Below are 22,006 nucleotides of genomic sequence, written 5' to 3' on the forward strand. Positions count from 1 at the left end.
AGCATCATATACAATGAAATAATGCATGATTTCACTTACTCAAATCATTCTTAGCCATCCTTATAGCTACCATGTTGCCTATCAAAAGTCTATTAGTAACACAGAAGCACCAATTAAAACCCAATGTTCCATGTGGTGTGATACACAGTTACTCTTGTTTGGGGGATTATGTAGAGGATATCTAGTTAAGGCACATTTGTTTTGATAAGGATTAAGTAATAAGTAATCCTTAATAATAGGAATTTACTGCCAGTAAACAACCTATCAGTACATTTTTATTTACAACTCACATCCATCCATCCACCCATTCATTCAGCAAGTGTTTATTTGGTGCCCATGAAACGTCAGGGACTGTTCCATAGGCACAAGGATACCGAGAGTACTTGGGAAATCAAGAGAGAAAAGTGCTTCCTCCATGAGCTTACATTCCAGTGGCAAAACATGATAAAGAAATAAACACACGAGAGTCTCAACATGGAAGCAACCTAAATGTCCATCGAAAGACAAATGGATAAAGAAAACGTGGTACATATACACAATGGAATATTACTCAGCCATAAAAAGGAATGAAACTGGGTCATTTGTAGAGATGTGGATGGACCTAGAGACTGTCATACAGAGTGAAGTAAGTCAGAAAGAGAAAAATAAATATTGTATATTAATGCATATATGTGGAATCTAGAAAAATGGTACAGATGAACCAGTCTGCAAGGCAGAAATAGAGACACAGATGTAGAGAATAAACGTATGGACACCAAGGGGAAATGGGGGGAGTGGGATGAATTGGGAGACTGGGATTGACATATATACACTAATATGTATAAAGTAGATAACTAATGAGAACCTGCTGTATAGCACAGGGAACTCCACTTCGCTGTACAGTAGAAACTAACACAACATTGCAAGACAACTATATCCCAATTAAAAAAAAAAAAGAAATAAACACACAAATGTGTGATCTAATGTCAGATAAGTGTAAATCCTATGATGCAGATTAAATTCACATAAGAGGAGAGTGAATGCCTTGATAGAGCTGAGATAATTCTCCCACTGCAACAGGCAGAAACTCTGAGTGGGGGTTCAAACACAGGTGGGAAGGAAATTGACAGTGGGGATGGGGATGATTTCACCTTGCATTTCTTCTCTCTTCCCAGGCAACAGAAGCAGGGTTCTAAGAAGAGAGGGGCCTGTGAAGCAGCCTCCTTGACTGATGGTGGGGCTGTGAACTGATGGGGGTGGGCGGGGTAGAGTCACAGGAACAGACTCCAGATCCCTGGACATTTGTGGACATGACTTTGAAGTCAAACGCCTCGGAATGACTCTTGGTCTTCTCTGGCCACAGGATTCAATCTGGCCTCACTCAGAAGTTTGTAAAAGGCAACTATTAGAAAATGGGCAGAAATCTCCTCTCCAGTGGAGAGAGGGGCCGCAGAAGGACAACAGAAGCGGGAGAAAAGGAAGCGAATGCCAGTGACACGGCGCTTGTGGGAAACAAGACAACGACGTCTGCTTCCCTGTAGGATCTTGATGCAAAACCTCCAGCTCTGGTAAATTCACACAAAATTGAACCCAATTCCATTTATTAGGAAAAAAAAGCATATCTACTGACTTCACAAAGCAACCCTTTGCTGAAAAAAACCATGGAAGTGGAATTTCCCTGATTCTCCCATGCACACCCCTCCCGCACCCCTGTGCCACGGGTCAGTGCTTATGAAATCCAGACGCACGCCTATCCGTGTGGAAGGGCTCTGCCAGGTGCCGGTGCAGAAGCCCGTCGTGAGGCAGCTGTCATTGCCCACACAGGTTCCAAATGTGGCTGGTTCCCCAAGAAAGAAAAGAACACGAGTTCTCAGAGGCATGAGAGCGGGCAGAGAGACCATTCCTGGGAGGTAGAGAGTGGCGCGTCACTGCCACTTCAAAGAGAACTCTTACAACTAAGCCCAAAGTCACCAGCCGGATCCTTGCACTTTTCTAAACTGCACAGCTGTCTTGAAGGTGATAAAGGATGGGGGAAGACAGGCCGGGGCAGGGGGTCAAGAGTGGAGTGTGCGGGACCTAGTCAGGCACATTAAGAGTTGACTCTTCCTACCTAAATGCATGTGCTCCAATCCACATTTCAAGTCCACTCTGGCATCTCTGTGCAGCATGGACTGACAGGGTCTCGGGGCTGCAGAGAGCCCAGATGGAAGGGACATGTAGTGCTCCATGTGAGAGGTGAGGCCGGCTTTCGTTAAGGTGGTTGTCATGGAGATGAAGAGCGGTAAAGAGATAGGGACACAGCACTGGGAGTTAGGATCAAGAGAACATGGTGGCAGGCTGCATGTGGCTGTTCTGGGCAGATGTTAGGACCGGCTTCCAGGTGTCTGCAGAGCAATCTGGGGATGAGACGCCGAGGGAGGAGACAAGTCTGGGTCTGTGTGCTGAGGAGTTCAGCCGGGGCACATGAACAAGGCACATATAAGCGATATCAATTCATGGTTAAACACATGACTGCAGCTCTGGGCAGGGGGCTCTCATTCAAATGCAGATTCTGATTCAGCGGGTCTAGGGTGAGGCCCGTGCCTCCATCCCTGCTCCCAGGTGATGGGGAGTCTGCAGCTGCAAGAAACCCTCACGTGTACTGTGGAAAGCCTGGAAAAGCCACCCCAGTTCCACCCTGAAGCCGGGATATAGGGTACTTTCAGCAGCACCTGTTTCAGTGTGTGCTGGCCTATGTCCTGAATCCTCAGCTGTTCTCGGGGCCGCCACTCTGCCCAGCCTGCACCTCAGGACCCCACTGCAGCTCAACTCTGATTCCTCCCTTGTTTGGTTCAACAATCCTGAAACACAAATCCATTCTCTGAGTCTACAAGACCTACACACCCCTTCTTTTTCTGCCAAAGGCCCCCTCGGGGTTGGGGGAAGGCTGTCCCTGTGAAAACATTCTCGTCCCATTGTTTCCATGGCCCTGCTGGTTCTGCCAAGGAAGCAAGGATACAAAGATCCCGGAGGCAGGCCTGGGTTGGGACACAGACAATGAGCCTCTAAGAAGCAGTAGCAGAAAAAGAAAATCCGCACCAACTACTTGAGCGGCAAGCCCCACTCCCTGTTCCCAGCAGCTGAGCCCCGAAGGCTCCACAGCCACGCAGCTTCCTGTGATGCCTCGGCTCCCAGGTCCAAACACACATTTTGCATAGCCTGCCTACCCGAGTGGCTGTCAATTAAAATAAATAAATACATATGTATACATGTGCGTGCAAATACATACACACATGCATGCGTGCACACACACAATTTAAAACAGAGTAAATCTGAAGACTCCTCTGTCTCTACGTGATAGTAAATAAAGGCATTTGGTGTTTGGAAATGCAAATAAAACAGGACATGTCGTATACTTTCTCTAAGAGAAGAAAAACTGCTCTTCTTGAGAAGCCATCTGCCCCCTCGGCATCTTTGCTCGCTGCCCTGCAGTGAACCTGCACAGCACCTGGTGGTGTGTGCCATGCACCGCACACTGAGCTGTGATTTAACCCATCTCCCAACTAGATTGTGAGGCCCTGTCCTAGGGCCCCCAGCTCCTAGAGTGGTCCCTTCTACCTTGGGCTGCTCAGTAAATCAAAGCTGTTGATTGCATAGAAGGCCTGGCCTCTTCTACCTGTTTTTAATGTGTACCTTAACTTCATCTACCATCACCACAGCAGGCAGAATGATGGTTCTCAGTGATGTCCACATCCTAACCCCTAAAACCTGTGAAAATGCACCCCTACATAGCAAGAGGGATTCTGCAAGGTGTGATGAAGTGAAGGACTCTGAGACGGCAGAGAGGATCCTGGGCTATCCATAGGCACAAGATAATCAAGACAGTCCCTATTCACAGGGGGCAGAAATGTCACAGAGAGACTTGAAGATGCTGCCTGCTGGCTTCAAATGCAGAGAAAAGGACCAAGAGGCAAGGAACAGAGGCTGCTCCAGAAACTGGAAAAGGCCAGGAGCGGGATCTCTCAGAGCTTCCAAAAGGAAGATGGCCTTGCTGAAACCTGCATTCTAGTCCAGTGACATGGGGACAAGTGACGTGCTACAATTGTGTGATTTTAAGCCACTAAGTTTGTGGCAATGGGAAGATGATACAAGTCCATTTTGGAAATAAACTAACCGAGTAAGAATCTATCCCCTCCCTCCTCGTAGAAGAATCTCCTTTCCCTGAGTCTATCGCCCTTTCTTATATCACAAGAAATGACATGGGTTTTGTAACAAGGGGGAAAAGGTAATTCACCATCTCGCCTAATCAGTTTATTCCAGGGTGTTTTTATGTAGTTATTTCTTTTTGAGAGATATCCCTCCCGTGGTAAAAACAGAGTGTCTGTAAAGCAGGAAGTGAGAAAAAAAGATGACACTCAGCATAATTAGCGAAAGTATCAGCGTCAGTGAGGGCGCTCCGATGCCAGAGCTGCAGCTGGTCAGAGGCAGCACACGTCTGTTAGGAGAACAGCAGTGACCGTGGGTGTCTCCTGCACAGCTAAGGCACACACCACAGACGCTCTCATTTGCTCTGCAGACAGACAGCGCGTCCAGACGGCACCTTCCGACTGAGGTCTGGGCAACCAGTCTTCACTATCTAGCAGGCAAGCGGCCTCATGCTTTTTGAGTCAATACAAAGCTTTGAATGAAGTGACGAAGTGTAGGGAATGGAGGGCCTTTTACTAACTGAGTCAGAAGTCCATTAACCGTTGAAACACAAATATAATCCAGCATCTATGTAGACAGGGACGTGGATTTTGCAGCTGAGCAATCTACAGCACTCTTCAGACAAGCAAAGAAATGAGTAACCCTAAGAAATAAGGGTTCAGAATGACCAGTGCTACCACATCATCATCTTTTATATAAGAGTTTCCACACAGACAGTGTTCTGCATAGAAACTGTGAAATGTGCTATTTCTATTCTTTGGAGCTCGTGACTAAGCTGGTGCCTCCAGCCAAATAGTCATGTGTCAGGATCTCAGCAGATCCTGCAGGTCAGGCTGCTGACACGGGCAGGGTGAGGGCACCCAGGGACGGGGAGCGCCAGCAGCGGCTCCAGCAGGGTGGCCGGCTCCCCGCCACCGCGTTTCTTCACGCTGTTGGGCAGGTGTCTGTTCTGGATACACTGACTTTCACAAAAAAGTTCAAGGTGAGTCTCTACTCACAGTTCTTGGAGAAAACAATGCCAGCAGCAGAGAAGCCAACTCTGGGAAAGAATGTACATTATGGCAGGCGGGGGGTGGGTGGCTTGATTACATTCACTCTGAAAATCTAATGAATGGCCGGTAACCCACTGATACCAGGAAACATGCATTTTAGTCTAGGAAGTGTTGATTCCGCGGCATCATTGCTTCTACCTCCTCAACTGATTATATAAAACTTACCTAAAACTAGACGGAAAATTAAATATAGATCTGGTTTGGGTCACAAATCAAATATCCGGAAAAATCAGGCAAGGACATAAAACTGCTTCCACTAAAGGTAACAACTCAGTAAGTTCATCACATCGGCTCATCAGTGTAGCATATCTAGTAACACAGGGGCTCACAAACTACAGCCCGCAGGCTCCACAGGGCCCTAGCACCCGTTTCGTGCACGCCAGTAGCTAAAAAATGGTCTTTACATTTCTAAATATCTTGAAAAAAATCAAAAGAAGAACATTTCATGACATGTGCAATTACTTGGAACTGTCCACAAACTAAGTTTTCTAGGGACACAGCCATGCTCATCTGCTTTCATATAGTTTAGGGCCGCTTTTGTGCTAAACCACGGGGCCGGCAGCTGCGCCAGAGACACGTGGCCTCCAAGGCTGGGTTACTCTCTGGCCCTTTACAGGTGGAGATGCTGCCCTGCAGGCTAAGGATTCGACTCGGGCTGTAGACCCAGGCTGCACCACCCCCCCAGCTTAGGAGCCGCTGGGCCTCAGGCACGTTGCTGAAGCGCCTGTACTTGCTCCTCCCCCACACGTCCCGGAGGGTGGCCGTGGGCAGATGGGGAGAGGAGGGGAATGTGGAGCGCGCACAGGGCAGCGTGTTGTGTCACAGATGTTATCATCACTGCTTGTTGTGACCCTAATCGCCCGAATGCACCTTTACCAGGTAGAGCCTTCTACCTGCTTCAGCTCTTCTAGAAATCATGGTTGACACTAATTTATACTTCCACCTACTCTGAAAATTATCTTTTCATTAATTGGTCATAATATTTTTGAAAGCTGTCCCAGTCTCCTTCCCAAATGAAGACAGTCATCAATCACTGTGGCATGTAATGGCCATTAATTAGAAGTTTAGCTCAAAGGACTGTTATTTTTAATGTTAGTATCTTGTTCTAGCCTCGTATTTCAAAACCATTTTCAAAAATGCACCCAGGCTGGAGACGCTGGTGAGCGAGAGGATGCACTCCAGACTCTGTTCCCTCTCTGACAGATAATTATGCCGGGACTCATAAGGGTCAAGCGACTTCCTCATGCACTGGCAGCCCTTAATTAAAGTGAACACTCACAGGCTTGTATTTGGACTTTTGCTTTGCACGAGTCCACCTGCAAGAAAGCTTTGAACTTATTAATCGGATCTAAAATTCAAACTAGTTTCAAGTCATACACACAGACCACTTACCATGACAATTTCTCTCAGTCATGATGCTCTTATTTCATTTAGAAATGCCACAAATATATCCAGTTAATGCATTAAATATGAAAAGACTTGCTGAAGAGACTCAATTTATTAATGATTCATTAGAACTTTCTAAAACATCTATTTGGAATTCATTTATAATTCATTTCACAGCTTAGCTGCGGTTCCCATAGGGCAATATTTATCAAATATTACTGTTTTAAGTCCTCCCTTTACATTTATTTGTAGAAGAATACATTTTTTCCCAATAAAGGCTAAACTTCCTAAAAGCATCCATCCATCTATTGTAATTTAATGTCGATTCCTGATACGGTGACAGTAATGGGTTTTCAGATATAACAGAGTACACTGTGAGACCAAACAAAAGAACAGTTATTAAACATAATAGCTGCCTATAAACTGAACAAGATGCATGCTGAGTACGTCATAAATATTTATTAGAGTAACCATGGTAATTAATCAACACCGTAATCCACACAAGGGGGAACACCATCTTAAAACCCTGCCACTGTAAGGAAAACGTCACAACTCACCTACCAATGAACCATGCACACCAAACTGATATTTTCAGTATGAAAATCAGAATACCTACCTGGCCCGAGCAGCACTGGCAGAGCAGAGAGTATCTGCAACCAGGCTGCCAGGCTCCCACTCCCTAACACTGACAATTACAGCCCCTAATGCCAGTGGCTCATCACAGCTGCAGGGTAAGGGCTCAAATGAAAGAGCACTTGCCCTTGGGTTACACATCTAGTGTAAACTAGTTGTGACACCTGGGTCAAATTCAGTTCTCCATGCCAATTGTAAAGAAGAAACACACCTACCTAGAACGGCTGTTGTGTAACTAGATTTATTGTGGTGATGTTTTCACAACACATACAAATGTCAAATCCCATGGTACTCCTGAAACTAATATAATGCTGTATGTCAGTTATATCTCAATAAAAAATAAAAGAGTTGTTGTGAAGATAAAGATGTGATACATACCATCCTTACCTAGCTATCTGGAACAAAGCCCGCATTCAGTACTTGGGTCTTCTCACTCCGCTACCACTGCATCTGTGACTTCTGAGACTGGCCACCACATCCACTACTGTTACTACTTCCCCGACTGCAACCATGAAGCAACAATCACAATTGCTGTATCCCACTCCTCTTCAGTGGTCACATGTAATAATTCAGATTCTTTGGGTCTGAACACATAAGGCCCAATAAGATAACCATAAAATAAATAAAACAGACAGGAACAAATGTTGGTAAGGATGTAGAGACACTGGAACCTTTGTACACTGCTGGTGAGAATGTAAAATGGTGCAGCCACTTTGGAGAACATTAAACAAAGAATAACCACAGGACCCAGCAATTCTACTCCTAGATATACACCTAAGAGAAGTGAAGACATATGTCCACACAAAAACACACCCAAATGTTCACAGCAGCATTACTTAAAATAGCCAAAAAGTGGAAACAACTCAAATGTCTACCAATGATGAATGAACAAAACGTGATACATCCATACAATGGAATACTATTCAGAAAGGAAGAGGATAAAGTACTGAGACACACTACAACTTGGATGAAACCTTCAAAACACTGCAGTAAGTGAAACAAGCCAGGCGCAAAAGTCACGTATTATATCATTCCACTTCTATGAAATGTTCAGAACAGGCAAAGAAAGCCACAGAGACAGAAAGTAGGATTATCAGGGGCGAAGGGGGAGGTATAGAACGAACAGTGATTGGTGACAGATACGAGCTTTCTTTCTGGGGGAAGGAAAATGTTATAAACTTAGACAGTGGTTAGAGCTGCACATGTCTGAGAACATACTCAAAACCAATAAATTTTATGGTGTGTGAACTATGTCTCCAAAAAGCTGTTATAAAATAGAATTAATCAAGCGCACAAGGGCAACTACATGATGTGGAGTGGCAGAAAAGAAGAAAGTGTGTCTTTGCTGGCTCTGCCAGGGAATGCCCGGGCCACACAAGCCCCCAGGCGGGGCAGGAAATGCGGGTGCAGCACAAAAGACAAACTCCGCTCCCCATCCTAGACATCCGCTCTCCCTTTAGGATGTGGGACATCCATGACAAGAAGCAGAACTTAAGAGTAGGAGCAGGGAGACTAAAGCTCTAGAGTTGAAAACCTCCGTTTGAAACCCAGGGTTTAAAGCCTGGTTCCCCCATATACTAGCTTGTTACCTTGGGCCAGTTACTCAGCCTCTCTGGGCTTCAGCTTCCTCATCTATAAGATGGGTACAACAGTACCTCATGTCACCCAGTTGCTGTGAGGCTACATTACTGCATATAAAGCCCACAGAGGAGTGTCTGACACCGTCATCACTATCAGCACTAAGATGGGTCTGTTCACCAGGCTGGCTCCCAGCACTCACCCAGGTCCACGGCACAATCACACGTGCTCCATCAGCATTCCGGGGATTCTGGGCAGACTCCCTGCTCTGCTCAGTAAGGAGCCTGGGCTTGTCCCTCTCCCTCCACTGATGGCAATTACCTCCATGAGGCCCCTTCGTTAGCACAGAAAACCAAGGCTCCCGGGAGAGCCGCTCAGGACACTTGCACTGATTAATAACTGCGGCGGCGGCCACTGACGTACTAGAAACAGCCGGGCACAGATTCAGGAGTTTTGTGTATGATCTTCATCCAGATGCTCACAGCGAGCCTGGGAGGTGGGCACTGCGAACCATGTGGCTCTCCAGAGGAGGAAAGTGCAAATAAGTTGAGAAACTACCAAGTTACTAACACAGTTACATAGGAGTCAGAGCTAGAATCAAACCCAACCAGTGTAACCTACGGCGCTTTCCCGGGCAGGCAGCTGCACTAGATTTCCAACAGAAGAGGAGTCAGAAGAGCAGCAAAGCATAAGGGAAGAGAGCCTTGTGACTAACACAACTATCTCACGCATTCAAATAGGAGGATGCCAGGGTACATCCCATGCCACTCATCCTTCACTCATTCATTCATTCACACATGCATTAAGCATCTATCACGTGCCAGTGATAAAAATAGCCCTTGAAGGGCACTGACTTTAAAAGAGAAAATTACAGAACAATATGATCAACGCATTAATAAAAAACAGAGGGAGAGGAGAAAAAGATGGCGGCGAAGTAGAGAGACGTGGAGTGCATCCCTCTCCACAGATGCATTGGGAATGCACGGAAGGATACAGTCATTCCCACAGAGAACCAGCTGAACACCAGCAGACGGCCTCGGACACCGGAAAGGGCTGCGGAGAACCTGACATAGCCGGTAGGGAGGCATCTACGAGGGCTCAAAGAGGGTGAAGCGGCGGAGCTGTGGCAGACGGGAGGGAGTGAGAAACATACGGAGGGTCCTCAGCGCAGCTCAGCGTTCCCGGACCGAGACATCGATCCGCGGCTGAACGGAGGGTCCAGGAGCGGGAGCGTGGGAACCGGAGAGCTGGTTCAGGGGGAGAAACATTGTTGCCGGTAGGGTGACGGACCGAGAGGACAGGAGGGAGGAGGTCCGCGGAGAGGAGTGCCGATCCCTGAGAGCTGCCCGGCCATGATGGCGGCTGGAGGCTGCAGGCTCCCGGGCGGGGGGGAGGAGCCGCGCGCATAGCCTCTCTCTCTCTTTCTGCGCCTCTGCAACAGGCAGCGGAGAGACGCCCTGCGGGGCCACCTAAGGCGCTCAGGGATAACAAGCACCCTCAGGCGCTCGGGCGGGGCTAGATTAAAACTCCTTGCAACGCCAGCAGCAGGGAGGCTGCCGAGAGAAAAAAAAAAAAAAAAAAAAAACCAGCATCAAAAAGAAAAAACCCCGAGAGAGGCCCAACTCTAAGACTTTCTGTGTACGCCTGAGCCACCAGCGCCCTCTGCAACAGGCACCTCCAAGCCTGACTGAAGCAACAGTGCGCCACTGCTCACTCCCTCCCAGGAGAAGGAGCCACTATTGCACCCTCTCCCTCCCCACACACCGAGGCTTACAGACGAACAATAAAGGAACCTCTGCTGGTCACAGAATAACGCAAAAAAAAAAAAAAAACCCAAGGCAAGGAAAAGGACACTTACAGCTGAGACGCTAAGGAAACAGAAATAGTAGTATCAATACCTATTGAACTGGTCCATTCGGGGATCAGTTCTGGATTTTTTTTTTTTTTTTTGATTTATTAAATACGATCTTAGCCCTAAGGGATCTACAAGTTTTACAACATAATTTTATAAGGATATTTTTTACTCTTTTTTTTTTTTTTTTTTTTTTTGCCTTTTAAAATACTTCTATATCTAGCTAAGTTTTTGGTAGTACGGACAAAATATCTTTCATACTTTCCTTTCATCCCTTTCTTTTATACACTTCTATTCCTTTCTTTTTCTTTGCATATTTCCAACCACATTACGCTCTTCTGTTCCCCTTTCTTCCAGCCATTTTAAGTGTATTTTATCTTAACATACTTATAAGCAACACTATCGGTCTGCTCAGACTCCTTGCTCTATTCTCCAGATGATGCACTGCCTTGGTATTAATATTAGGCTTTTGTCTTTATCTTAGTTCTTAGTACAGTTGTCTAATTACATTCTGAGAATCTCCATTCTCTCTGGTGGTACTCCAGCTCATTTCTATATTTGATCCTAGCTTACAAAATCTCCCTGGATTGATGTTTGTATGTGTAGGGTGTTATTTGTTGTTTGTTTGCTTTTGCTTTTGTCTCTGATTTGTTCTGTTTCAGTTGTCAATTTCTGCTGGGTTTCTCTCTGAATATCTGATAGCACACTGGGGTTCTGTCAGGTCTTTCTAGAGCCTTATGTCCTAACGGATTCAATAACTGTGTGTCTTGTACATGTATGTGTTTCCTAGACTGAATATTCGTCTAATCCAATACTTGGACATTAGTCTGAGGCTTGGACAGTCTTCTATAAACACCTCTATCACCAGGACAAGCAACCCCAAAAGCTTGGACAACCATGAGGAAACAAAGAAACACCATGCAGGCAAAGGAGCAGGAAAAAAACCCACAAGACCAAATAAATGAGGAGGAAATAGGAAAAATGCCTGAAAAAGAATTTAGAGTAATGATAGTAAAAATGATACAAAATCTCGATAACAAATTAGAGAAAGTACAAGAAACAGTTCATAAGAACTCAGAAAAACAAACAGCAATGGATAACAAAATAACTGAAATTAAAAATACTCTAGATGCTCTAACCAGCAGAATGACTGAGGCAGAAGAACGAATAAGTGAGTTGGAAGATAGAATGGAAGAAATAAACGCCACAGAGCAGGAAAAAGATAAAAAAATAAAAAGACTAGAAGACAGCCTCAGAGACCTCAGTGATAACCTTAAACGTACCAACATTCGAATTATAGGCATCCCAGAAGAAGAAGAAAACAAGAAAGGGTCTGTGAAAATATTTGAAGAGGTTCTAGTGGAAAACTTCCCCAACATGGGAAAGGAAATAATTCACCAAGTCCAAGAAGCACAGAGAGTCCCATACAGAATAAACCCAAGGAGAAATACACCAAGGCACATATTAATCAAACTAACGACAATTCAACACAAAGAAAAAATATTAAAAGCAGCAAGAGAAAAGCAACAAACAACATATAAGGGAAAACCCATCAGGATAACAGCTGACCTTTCTACAGAAACTCTGCAGGCCAGAAGGGAATGGCAGGATATACTGAAAGTCCTGAAAGAGAGAAACCTACAGCCAAGAATACTTTACCCAGCAAGAATCTCATTCAGATTTGAGGGAGAAATCAAAAGCTTTCCAGACAAGCAAAAGTTAAGAGAATTCAGCACCACCAAACCAGCCTTACAACAAGTGCTAAAGGAACTTCTCTAAGTAGGAAACACAAGAAAAGGAAAACACCTACAAATACAAACCCAAAACAATTAAGAAAATGGTAATTGGAACACACATGTCAATAATCACTTTAAATGTCAATGGATTAAATGCTCCAACCAAAAGACACAGACTGGCTGAATGGATACAAAAACAAGACCCTTCTATATGCTGCCTACAAGAAACCCACTTCAGACCAAGGGATACATATAGACTGAAAGTGAAGGGATGGAAAAAGATATTCCATGCAAATGGAAGTCAAAAGAAAGCTGGAGTAGCAATACTCATATCAGACAAATTAGACTTGAAAGTAAAGACTATTAAAAGAGACAAGGAAGGGCACTACATAATGATCAAGGGATCCATCCAAGAAGAACATATCACAATGGTAAATATCTATGCCCCCAATATAGGAGCACCTCAATACATAAGGCAAATGCTAACAGCTATAAAAGGGGACATCGACAGTAACACAATTATAGTGGGAGACTTGAACACCCCACTTACATCAATGGACAGATCATCCAAACAGAAAATAAATAAAGACACACAAGCTTTAAATGACACATTAGACCATCTCGACTTAATTGATATTTATAGGACATTCCATCCAAAAACGACAGACTACACTTTCTTTTCAAGTGCACACGGAACATTTTCCAGGATAGATCACATCCTGGGTCACAAATCAAACCTCAGCAAATTCAAGAAAATTGAAATCATATCAAGCATCTTCTCAGACCACAATGCCATGAGACTAGATATCAATTACAGGAAAAAAACTGCAAAAAATACAAACACATGGAGGCTAAACAATTCACTATTAAACAACCAAGGAATCACTACAGAAATCAAAGAGGAAATCAAAAAGTATATAGAAACAAATGACAACGAAAACACAACAACCCAAAACCTATGGGACGCAGCAAAAGCAGTTCTAAGAGGGAAGTTTATAGCAATACAGTCCTACCTTAAGAAACAAGAAAATGATCGAATAAACAACCTAACCTTACACCTCAAACAACTAGAGAAAGAAGAACAAAGAAACCCCAAAATGAGCAGAAGGAAAGAAATCATAAAGATCAGAGCAGAAATAAATGAAAAAGAAAGGAAAGAAACCATAAGAAAAATCAATAAAACTAAAAGCTGGTTCTTTGAGAAGATTAACAAAATTGATAAACCATTAGCCAGACTCATCAAGAAAAAAAGGGAGAAGATGCAAATCAACAGAATTAGAAATGAAAAAGGAGAAGTCACAACGGACACCTCAGAAATACAAAACATCATGAGAGACTACTACAAGCAACTATATGCCAATCAATTGGATAACCTGGAAGAAATGGATACATTCTTAGAAAAATACAATCTTCCAAGACTGAACCAGGAAGAAATAGAAACCATGAACAGACCAATCACAAGTACAGAAATTGAGGCAGTGATTAAAAATCTCCCAACACACAAAAGCCCAGGACCAGATGGATTCACAGGCGAATTCTATCAAACATTTCGAGAAGAGTTAACACCTATCCTTCTCAAACTCTTCCAAAATATTGCAGAAGGCGGAGCACTCCCAAACTCATTCTATGAGGCTACCATCACCCTGATACCAAAACCAGGCAAAGATGTCACAAAAAAAGAAAACTACAGACCAATATCACTGATGAATATAGATGCAAAAATCCTCAACAAAATACTAGCTAACAGACTGCAACAGCACATTAAAAAAATCATACACCACGATCAAGTGGGGTTTATCCCTGGGATGCAAGGATTCTTCAATATACGCAAATCAATCAACGTGATACATCATATCAACAAATTGAAGGATAAAAACCATATGATCATTTCAATAGATGCAGAAAAAGCTTTTGACAAAGTTCAACATCCATTTATGATAAAAGCTCTCCAGAAAATGGGCATAGAAGGAAATTACCTCAACATCATAAAAGCCATATATGACAAACCAAAAGCCAACATTGTTCTCAATGGAGAAAAACTGGAAGAATTCCCTCTAAGAACAGGAACAAGACAAGGGTGTCCACTCTCACCACTGTTATTCAACATAGTTTTGGAAGTGTTAGCCACAGCAATCAGAGAAGAAAAAGAAATTAAAGGAATCCAAATTGGAAAAGAAGAAGTAAAATTATCACTCTTTGCAGATGACATGATACTATATATAGAAAACCCTAAAGACTCTACCAGAAAACTGCTAGCACTCATTGATGAGTTTAGTAAAGTAGCAGGATACAAAATTAATGCACAGAAATCTCTTGCATTCCTATACACGAACAACGGAAGAGCAGAAAGAGAAATTAAGGAAACTCTCCCATTCACCATTGCAACCAAAAGAATAAAATACCTAGGAATAAACCTGCCTAAGGAGGCAAAAGATCTGTATGCAGAAAACTTTAAGACATTGATGAAAGAAATCAAAGATGACATAAACAGATGGAGGGATATACCATGTTCCTGGATTGGAAGAATCAACATCGTGAAAATGACTGTACTACCCAAAGCAATTTACAGATTTAATGCAATCCCGATCAGATTACCAATGGCATTTTTCACAGAACTAGAGCAAGAAATCTTACGATTTGTATGGAAACGCAAAAGACCCCGAATAGCCAAAGCAATCTTGAGAAGGAAAAATGGAGTTGGTGGAATCAGGCTTCCTGACTTCAAACTATACTACAAGGCCATAGTGATCAAGACAGTATGGTACTGGCACAAAAATAGAAAGGAAGATCAATGGAACAGAATAGAGAACTCAGAAGTAAGCCCAAACACATATGGGCACCTTATCTTTGACAAAGGAGGCACGAGTATACAATGGAAAAAAGACAGCCTCTTCAATAAGTGGTGCTGGGAAAATTGGACAGCAACATGTAAAAGAATGAAATTAGAACACTTCCTAACACCATACACAAAAATAAACTCCAAATGGATTAAAGACCTACATGTAAGGCCAGACACTATCAAACTCCTAGAGGAAAACATAGGCAGAACACTCTTTGACATACATCAAAGCAACATCCTTTTTGACCCACCTCCTAGAATCATGGAAATAAAATCAAGAATAAACGAATGGGACCTCATGAAACTTAAAAGCTTTTGCACAGCAAAAGAAACCATAAACAAGACTAAAAGGCAACCCTCAGAATGGGAAAAAATAATTGCCTATGAAACAACGGACAAAGGATTAACCTCCAAAATATACAAGCAGCTCATGCAGCTTCATACCAAAAAAGCAAATAACCCAATCCACAAATGGGCAGAAGACCTAAATAGACATTTCTCCAAAGAAGACATACAGATGGCCAACAAACACATGAAAAGATGCTCAACATCACTCATCATCAGAGAAATGCAAGTCAAAGCCACAATGAGGTATCACCTCACACCAATCAGAATGGCCATCATCACAAAGTCTGGAAACAACAAATGTTGGAGAGGGTGTGGAGAAAAGGGAACTCTCCTGCACTGTTGGTGGGACTGTAAGTTGGTACAGCCACTATGGAAAACAATTTGGAGGTTCCTTAAAAAACTACAAATAGAACTACCATATGATCCAGTCATCCCACTCCTGGGCATATACCCAAAGAAAACCATAATCCCAAAAGAAACTTGTACCATCATGTTTATTGCAGCACTCTTTACAATAGCCAGGACATGGAAGCAACCTAAATGCCCATCAACAAATGAATGGATACAGAAGATGTGGCATATATATACAATGGAATATTACTCAGCTATAAAAAGGGATGAGATGGAGCTATATGTAATGAGGTGGATAGAACTACAATCTGTCATACAGAGTGAAGTAAGTCAGAAAGAGAAAGACAAATATTGTATGCTAACTCACATATACGGAATATAAAAATGGTACTGATGAACTCAGTGACAAGAACAGGGAAGCAGATACAGAGAATGGACTGGAGAACTCGAGGTATGGGAGGGGGCGGGGGGTGAAGGGGAAACTGAGAAGAAGCGGGAGAGTAGTACAGACATATATATACTACCAACTGTAAAATAGTCAGTGGGAAGTTGTTGTATAACAAAGGGAGTCCAACTCGAGGATGGAAGATGCCTTAGAGGACTGGGGCAGGGAGGGTGGGGGGGAATCGAGGGGGGGGCGTCAAGGAAGGGAGGGAATATGGGGATATGTGTAAAAAAAACAATTGATTGAACCTGGTGTACCCCCAAAAAAAATAAAATAAAATAATAAAAAAAAAAAAAAAAGAAACTCTGCAGGCCAGAAGGGAATGGCAGGATATACTGAAAGTCCTGAAAGAGAGAAACCTACAGCCAAGAATACTTTACCCAGCAAGAATCTCATTCAGATTTGAGGGAGAAATCAAAAGCTTTCCAGACAAGCAAAAGTTAAGAGAATTCAGCACCACCAAACCAGCCTTACAACAAGTGCTAAAGGAACTTCTCTAAGTAGGAAACACAAGAAAAGGAAAACACCTAGAAATACAAACCCAAAACAATTAAGAAAATGGTAATTGGAACACACATGTCAATAATCACTTTAAATGTAAATGGATTAAATGCTCCAACCAAAAGACACAGACTGGCTGAATGGATACAAAAACAAGACCCTTCTATATGCTGCCTACAAGAAACCCACTTCAGACCAAGGGATACATATAGACTGAAAGTGAAGGGATGGAAAAAGATATTCCATGCAAATGGAAGTCAAAAAAAAAAAAAAACAGAGGGACTTCCTAGGTAGCGCAGTGGTTGAGGATCCGCCTGCCAATGCAGGGGACACGGGTTCGATTCTTGGGCCAGGGAGATTCCACATGCCATGGAGCAACTAAGCCTGTGTGCCATAACTGTTGAGCCTGTGCGCTAAAGCCCGTGAGCCACAACTATTGAGGCCATGTGCCGCAACGACTGAAGCCCATGCACCTAGAGCCCGTGCTCCACAACAAAAGAGAAGCCATCGCAATGAGGAGCCCGCACACTGCAATGAAGAATAGCCCCGGCTCGCTGCATCTAGAGAAAGCCCATGTGCAGCAATGAAGACACAATACAGCTAATAAATAAATAAAAATAAACATTTAAAAGAAAAAAAAAAACACAGAGGGATGTCCCGGGCCAAGAGGGGACCAAGGATGTTTCAACTGCTTTCTCAACTGGCAAATATAACCCTACCACTACCTTCAATTTCCTTAGACAACAATTCAGAGAAAACCCGGATGCGCATTTTCAACACCTTGTATTCCTTGGGAATACCAATAAATGGTACTTTAAGCCATGCTGCTGAACCTCCTCTATCATGTGTTTCTACTCAGACATCTGTGCCAGGCTGCAGACAGTCTCCCCACGGCCACCTCACGGAGCAGGACAAGCATTTGCCCAGCCGCGGGCCTGCCTGGGGGCGGGGGTGGGGGATGGCAGCAGGCGCTGCAGAAGGTCAGAGGCTGCCTGGCAGACCGCGGGTTCTCCACAAGCCCAGAGACCCGTACGTCATCCCAAGCCTGATACATTCTGGCGGACTGAAGGGTGTGTGGAAGCAATGCACTGCACCTTTTCTAAAGCACCACTTCACATCTTCATTTAGCCCTAAAATCCTAAAGGGATTTCCACTATGCCCACAACCACAGGGGTAACACTTAGGGTTCTAATCCTGTGAAAAGTACCCGGTACTTTTCAACTCTTTTTCCTCTAGTCATGGACAGAGCAATTTCCATGAAAGAAAAAGAATAAGGAGGAGAGATATGAAATATTTCTCTGGAAGGATCAGCGAAATCTTGGAGATTTTAAAAGTTCAATGCTGAAATGGTACGTAAGAAATACACTAAATTTACTTTAGGAGCTAAAGGTTTGCAAGTGATGTTTTAAGGTAATACTAACCCAGTATAATCACATAATTAGCTGGCAAATATGTTCAATTGGATACTATTGTATGTATGTTGGGAATCACAAGAAAATAATCTGTCAATCAAAATTCTAAATAACGTGATGTACTATCTAGATTAAGCTTTTCTTATAAATGCAATAGTTTTATAATGAAAGTTAAACATGAATGTAAAGAAAAAACTTGATGCTCATTTTCAATAATGAAATATTACTGAACTTATAAAGTAATTATGATACCCCAAATCATTCCCACAGTAAATGCTAGGAGTAAACATTAAAAAAGCCACAAATAAGAATTTAAGCAATACGCTTAAAATTAAATTTAAAATAAAACATTAATAACAATGTACGTGGAGAATATACCTATAATACATTATTCCTGAATAGCGTTTAGCACAGATATTGTTTTCATTTGTCAGAAAAATAAAGGATATTGTCAATATCTGCTCTTGATAATCTACAGCCAAGCCAAATACTCATCTCTAATTTTACTAAAATATATGTACTGATCTTTCTGTATGAGATGAATTAGAAGTTGTTTTCAAATTAGGCATATAGCAAATAACATTTCTTTGAAATTATATCAAACTGTATACTGAAGTTAAATACATCTTTCTTAATAATGCCTATAAATATTCACTGACTTCAATCTTTTTATTAATATGAAAATAAACTGTGCTTGGGTGGAAAATAATTTTTGATCTATCACATGTTGTATAAGAATTACTGAATTCCACAGATGCTTTCAGCTCTCTGTATAAAAAAGAAATGAAAGGCTTTCACTAAAGGATAATTTAATTTTGAAGATGCGTATATTTTTAAAAAAATAGATGTCACAACAAAGATGGTATAGAAATCTGTGAATCAAATTTTCACTTCAAAATCTAACCTTTTGTTTGAATAGTAGAGAACAAGGAGGTAATTGTTCTTGTTAAGGTTTTAGTGACAACAGTTTCAAGAAAAATCTGATAATACCAACAAAAAGAAGTTTAAAAAAAAATGGAACACAGTTTATAACATCTAAGCAGCAAATACAAAGAGGGATGTGTAAGAACCCTCTGAAAATCAGTCGTGTCTAATCTACAGAGTTCCCTTCCACACATACATGGGCTGGACGACTCTCTACCAGAGGCTCGTGACCAGCAGTGAAGTCAGGCCAAGTTCGATTCTCCTGCTGAGACAAGAAATCAGAGCCTCTGAAGCCAGCTTCACAGGAAACACAGAGAAAACGCCAATATAATATCATACTAATCTAAATGTGTACCTTTATTCTTTGGTCATCAACATCTAGAATCGTAGCAACACGAATTAACCTGGGGTTTCGTTTATCCACCACTTCAAGTTTCATATTCGGGAGAAAACCATGGGGCAACCGCTGTAACATTACAAGAGCAACAAGTCATGCGAAATCCAACAATTCAGACGTGCTACTAACGTTTTGTAAAATATGACTGTTCTAATTTTACATCAGATGTTTAATACAACTGGAGTTTACTTTTAAGAGCACATAGACCTTTATGCCTATTATTTTATTCAGTTTCATAAAAATCTGCGGGAGGAAAAAGAATATTTCGGTACTTTTCAAGATAGCTAAAAGACAAAGACAGATTAAATTGTAAATTCATTAAGAATCACAAGGTTCAAAACAGGATCTTATTATAATTTATCTATTGGGTTAGGTATTTTAATTTTTTTTCTAAAATTAACCTTTCAAATTAAGAAATCGTTAACTATTATCACTGCCCAGTTTTGGAGTGTACGACACAAGAGGCAAAATTAACAAAGGGAAAGGATAAACATGATCCTTTAAATTTTTAAAACAGATCAAAGCTGCCATAATTAATACAGTTAAACTGTTTTAAAATCATACCACAATGTAATTTAAGGTCATAATCTGTGCTTTCATTGCTTCATCTTTAACATAAGCATGTTAAACTGTATTAATTTAAGGTTTCTTCCAAGTCTTAAAACGCTGGGAATCAGGAGTCTTACAAACACGGACACTCAGGAAACATTTAAGAAAATGGAGCGGGGAAAAAAAAGAAAGAAAGAAAGAAAATGGAGAGGGGAAAAAATGCACTGCGGCTTACCAAATCATCGAAACTAAGGATATTTACCAAAAATCAGTCAAAAGGCAACTCTGCCAGGGTTTAAGAGGTGGCAAAAAGTTTCACTTTGAAAGCTATTATACATTACAGTGTTCGGTTGACTTTCTTGAAAATGAAAGGGTACTGAATTTCTCAAGCCTACAAATGGCAGTAGGAAAATAAAACTTTTGATAATGCCTGACTTACAAAACAGTTAAATCTTTCTCCAATACCTGGTTTGCTCCTCTCCGGCTTTTGTGGAAGCCTATTTCTTTCTAAAAGGCGTTATTATGTCTACTAATTGGAGGATACTGACTGTAATTAGGTCTCTGACCCTTGAGAATCTTTCTCTTCTCCCCGAGGTCACTGTGCTGGTAACACAGGTAACTGTTTCACACTGCAGGTGCCAAAGACATACAGCTTGAGGTGAACCCACGATAACCCTGTGACAGAGCCTGGAGGTTGCCTTTTTAACTAGATCTTTTCATAATTTTATTTTCCTGTAGGTTTCTTCTTGGAAAAGTAAAATGAAGTTTTGACATAAAGCAAGAGAGAAAGTGAGACTACAAGCAGCTGGTATTTTTGCTTATTGAATTTTTGCAACTTTTAAAATGCTTTCCGGCACACCAGAACGTCTAGCCCTCTTAATTTGATTACACCTCTTCCTCCAAATTCGACCTATTATAATCAGCTGTTTTGAAAAAGTAAATAACATTTTGTTTTAAACCTTTTGATCTTTAGAAAACTTTCAGTAAAAGAAATCATATAGAGAAGCTCACTATATAAAATTCTGATTAAAGATGAGTCAGGGAGCCCTGAGGACACAGAGTTGAAAGGGAACAGAGCTTGAAACCCACTGGTTTAGAACATAAATATCTCTAACTATGCTATCAGTGCACTTTCTTTATAGTTGGTTTAATCCTGGAATAAATGTATAAGTACAGATTTGAACGTTACAAGTTGGTATTCTAACAAATTGCTAAAAGCAATGTTCCCTCAGAATGGGTGAAAGAGTAACACACAGGGGTTACATACAACACTCCACCTATTTCATCCTGGCATCATGACCGTCAAGCAGCCTCTGAGACGGAAAGCTCAGAGTTCCCATTCCTGGATGGACAGGCCCCGGAAATAAGGGCTCAGTCCTCAGAGGCTGAGGAGGCTTCCAACAGCATTTCAAGGAGGGAAATCATCATCTACATTTGTGTAGAGGAACGAGAGTAAATGAGTCACCTCCTTTGTATTTTTAAGTAAAAGCAAGGCAAACTGGTCATGGAAATAACACGAATTTAAAAGGAGAAAACTAGAATAATTCTGAATTGCCAAATGAAGGCAACCACCCCACACGGACACTGTTTAAAAGCTGGGAGTGTCACGGATCCAAGTTTACCATTTTAAAAACTTTGGCAGGAACTGCATTAGTTCGAGTAGCTTCCAGATATTCTGTCCAGGAAAATTTTTCTGGATCAGGATAACCTAAAAAACAAATAATATCAAACTATTACTCATTGATATTTTGATTCCCATATACTATAAGACATCTGATAATAACAACACCTACTGTTAACTGAATGCTCTCTATTTAACAGCCCCTATTAGGAACGTAA

General features: G+C 42.0%; 1 protein-coding gene across 1 annotated transcript in view; it reads right to left on the reverse strand.

Moving 5' to 3' along the window:
• The window catches only part of L3MBTL4 (L3MBTL histone methyl-lysine binding protein 4), a 246,039-nt gene that overhangs the window by 185,881 nt on the left and 38,152 nt on the right, over positions 1–22,006 (reverse strand). The window contains exons 8-9 of the mRNA XM_057698207.1: positions 21,790–21,875; positions 19,577–19,687 (exon numbers count right to left, since the gene is read on the reverse strand). Of these exons, the coding sequence (XP_057554190.1) occupies positions 19,577–19,687; positions 21,790–21,875 (197 nt within the window). The remainder of the gene's footprint in view (positions 1–19,576; positions 19,688–21,789; positions 21,876–22,006) is intronic.

This window comes from Hippopotamus amphibius, chromosome 11, assembly GCF_030028045.1.
Source record: "Hippopotamus amphibius kiboko isolate mHipAmp2 chromosome 11, mHipAmp2.hap2, whole genome shotgun sequence".
Lineage (NCBI taxonomy): Eukaryota > Metazoa > Chordata > Mammalia > Artiodactyla > Hippopotamidae > Hippopotamus > Hippopotamus amphibius.